Source organism: Hipposideros armiger, unplaced genomic scaffold (genome assembly GCF_001890085.2).
Source record: "Hipposideros armiger isolate ML-2016 unplaced genomic scaffold, ASM189008v1 scaffold_687, whole genome shotgun sequence".
NCBI classification, from domain to species: domain Eukaryota; kingdom Metazoa; phylum Chordata; class Mammalia; order Chiroptera; family Hipposideridae; genus Hipposideros; species Hipposideros armiger.
Genome location: NW_017732037.1, coordinates 839,345 through 843,078, shown reverse-complemented (window position 1 = coordinate 843,078; position 3,734 = coordinate 839,345). Strand labels below are relative to the sequence as shown.

General features: G+C 49.3%; 2 protein-coding genes across 4 annotated transcripts in view; both read left to right on the top strand.

Moving 5' to 3' along the window:
* MPIG6B (megakaryocyte and platelet inhibitory receptor G6b) overlaps positions 1–3,734 on the top strand; it is a 19,423-nt gene that overhangs the window by 7,827 nt on the left and 7,862 nt on the right. The window lies entirely within an intron of this gene.
* LY6G6D (lymphocyte antigen 6 family member G6D) lies at positions 1,149–3,000 on the top strand. 2 transcript variants are annotated; one of them, XM_019626715.1, is made up of 2 exons: positions 1,149–1,324; positions 2,717–3,000. In XM_019626715.1, exons 1-2 carry the CDS (start codon positions 1,252–1,254, stop codon positions 2,947–2,949), a joined length of 306 nt encoding a protein of 101 aa, XP_019482260.1. In that variant the 5' UTR covers positions 1,149–1,251; the 3' UTR covers positions 2,950–3,000. The 2 variants fall into 2 exon arrangements, 1 of the variants encoding a protein (XP_019482260.1); XR_002122158.1 differs by having other exon boundaries at positions 1,242–1,637; positions 2,717–2,800.

Below are 3,734 nucleotides of genomic sequence, written 5' to 3'. Positions count from 1 at the left end.
CCACCCACACAAAATCAGCTGCTTAAGGGAGGGCCCCACCCCAGCTTTAGATCCCTTTGATTCCCCCCTCCCCAAGCCTCAGCATCATACCACATAATTGCCCCTCCCAGCTTTACTACCTGGGAGGACAGAATTAGTCATGCTTGAGGTCAGAGGGACAGATGTGTTTCTACTGGGGCGGGGCATAAAGACTAGGAAGGGCTGCAGGAATAAGATTTGGGGGGCAGTGGTAGAGTCTGGAAGACAGGGGTTTAAGAGTCTGGGGAGGAGGAGAGCCACATCTGGAGAACAAGGGCAGAATTGTCCCAGGAGCGGTAACACTGGGTGGAGGTGGGGTGGGACAGAGGAGACAGCTATCCATCCAGCAGCAGTTTTCTAAAACTTATTATTTATCTCAGGACCACTTCAGACTCTTAAAAATTACTGAAGACCCCAAAGAGCTTTTCTTTGTGTGAGTTACACTGACGTTTACTATATTAGAAATCAAAACATTTTAAATAGGTTCATTTAAAAAAAATAATAAACCTACTACATGTAAACAAAATACAGTTTTGTGAAAAATAACTTCTTTCCCAACAAAGCTCTACATTCAGGGAATCTATTTAATGTCAGGCTTAATAGAAGAAGATGGCTGGGTTTTCATATCTACTTCTACGTTCCATCTGTTGAACTACGTTGTTTTGGTTGAAGTATATGAGAAAATCTGACCTCACACAGGTATGTGGTAGAAAAGGAAGACCGTTGAGGACCCTCTGAAAGGGTCTTAGGAATTCCCAGGAGTTCTGGGGTCACAGTTTTAGAACCACTACAGAAGATGGAAGAGTTAGGGGACTCCAGTGGATGCTGAGAACTTTCTCCCATGGGGGCGCCTCCCTGTCCCCATTGGGGCGCCGGTGCCCGCTGGGGGAGACTTTTTCCTCCCTTTTTATTGCCCTATAAAGTCCAAGGCAAGGGGGCTATAAGGCTGGCAACGCAGGGCCAGGGAGGGGGTGGGAGGGCGCGGCACCAAGGAGGCTGGGCGGGCAGACACAATGAACTCGCTCCTTATTGGGCTGCTGCCGGGCACCCTGAACACCCTGTGGGGGGCTGCCTTGGGTAAGAAGGCAGCCAAAGTCCCTTTCACACAGGCCTGTCCACCTCTGCCAGCGTCTTCCCTGAGAGCCCAGGTCCTGCTCCTCGTCTCTCCTGCCAGGAAGCTGCATGAGGTGCTCTGACTGCAGTGGTGGAGGCTGCAGCAGCTCCTAGGGAGAGATGGTGACCGCCTGTGGCTTCCTGAAGCACAAACCCCAACCGGGCCTGAGGCAGAGCGAGTTACCTGGAAACCGTGAGTCCTCGGTCTCTCCCTCTTCTCCCCAGCCCTTTCCTGCTTTCAGACCCTTCCAGGCTGAGTCTGGGCCTGGGCAGATGGTGCCGCTGGCAGAGCAGAGCAGCCTGTAGCCCCTTCTGGCTCCTGGCGCCGAGCCCCTCAGCAGCCGGCTGTCTGCTGTCCATGGAGTGCCGTCTCCCTCCTCTCTGCCCTCCAGGATCTCATAAGCCCATTCACTCACACATGGTTGAAAAAGCTCTGTCCCTTGAAAGCAGGGACCAAAATATTAAACCAAACTTCAACTTTCATGCATCGGTTAAGGACCAGAGAGGTATGTGTGTGTCTTAATTTTTTATTTTGAAATCATTTTAGATGGACAGAAAAGCTGTAAAAATAGTACAGAGAATTCCTGTATATCTTTTATCCAGCTTCCTCTAATGTTAACATCTATATGAGATGTACGTATCTGTATAAGATGTACCATAGTACAGTTGACCCTTAAACAACTCAGGGATTAGAGACACCGACCCCCATTTGGTTGAAAATCCGCATATAACTTTTAAGTCCCCCAAGACTTAACCACAGCCGCCCCTTGGTATCTGAGGGGGATTGGTTCCAAGACATCACCCTTCACCCGCTTGTGGATCCCAAAATCCTCTGATGCTCAAGTCCCTTGTATAAAATGACACAGAACAATGCATACAGTCGGCCCTCTGCATCCATAGATCCCCAGCCATGGTTTGAAAATACTGTCATCAGTCTGCGGTTGGTTGAATCTGCAGATGCGAAACCCAGGGATAGAGTAGGCCAACTGTATATTTAATGAAAAAAAATCTGCATATTAGTGGACCTGCACAGTTTAAACCTGTGCTGTTCAAGGGTCAACTATACAATTATCAAAATCAGAAAATAACATTGGTACAATACCACTAATTAATCTACAGACCTTATTCAATTTAGTCAGTTGTTCCACTCATGTCCTGTTTCTGACCCAGGACTCAAACCAGAATCCCACATTGCATTTAACTCTCATGTTGTCTTAGTCGCCACCAATCTGTGACAGTTCTGAGTCTTTGTCTTCCATGACCTTGACACTTTAGAAGAGTCCTGATAAGTTATTTTATAGGATGTTCCTTAATTTGGATTTATTTGGTATTTTCTCATGATTAGATTGAGGTCATGGGCTTTTGGCAAGAATACCACTGATGTGATGTGATGTTGGTCCTTTTCAGTGCATCGCATCAGGGGGCTCACAGTGTAAATGTGTTAACTCTGATCACTTGGTTTTAGGGGGGTGCTTTTGGAGGGGGCAGAGAATCCCTTTGGGCTCCTTGAAATCACATCTGCTCTGCCCAGAAGGCAAGTCCTCTATCCAGGAGGCCAACATCCCAGTCTCATTCTCTCTTTCAGCATCAGTGACTTTGCCTCATCACCATCCAGCCTGCGTGACAGCCCATCATTGCAACCAAGTGGGAACAGAGTTGGTGGGACATGTGACTCACACACCGCACAGGGACTGCTGCGTCAGAGACCTGTGCAACAGCGCTGTGGTACGAACTGTGGCCCCAGCCTGCACCTTGGCTGCCGCAGCCACCGCTCTGGCCTGGGTCTTGCCAGGACTGTGGAGAGGGTGGTGGGGGTAGGAGATGGGACAGGAGCAAGGGAACAAAGGAGACCAGAGGTGAGAAGACACACACTCCTCTGTGAGCCATTAAAATCTATTGACCACTCTGGAGCTGACTGGAAAATTCCAACTCTCTTTTGTTGATGGGAGGGCTGAAGGAGTAATACGGGGAATTGAGGCTCTAGTTTGGGGGTTACCAAATATCAATGGAGTTAGTTATGATGATGCACTCCTTAACTGACTGACCCCCAAAGGACAAGGGAGAAACTTACTCCTGGATCTTGTTGCCAGGGAGAACCTTACTTAGCAACGAGGATCACTGAGGGGAACAGGCTGTGGGCTGAGTGGGGTCACCAGGAATCAATGAGCCTGGCTGTCTGGGTTGGTTTACCTTTTCCCCTTTTACAGCTTAGCTCCCAATAGGAGTCTTTTGAAATGAGAAAGGAAATAAATGTAAGCCTGTGATAGGACGGTTGCTCAGTGCCCCACTTAGTACCCAGGCCAGGTGAGGCCTCTGACTCTAATGCGAGGGACTGATGCCTGGAAAGAGGGTCCTGGGTGCCATCCCCATGCAACTCTCCTGCCCTTTCTGGGGAGCCCTTAAGCCAGGCTGCACATCCTTCTTGGCAGTACATCAGAGGTGTGGCCCAAATTTGAGATAAGGATTGTTTCTCCAAACACTGGGACCAGTGTGCCACCCCCAGATACTAGACAGGAGGATGGAGGCCTGAAAAACCTGTTTCTCCATTTGCCCCAGCCTGGGAAACTCCCTAAAGGATTCAGGGGGTGAGGGTTGGGGGGTGA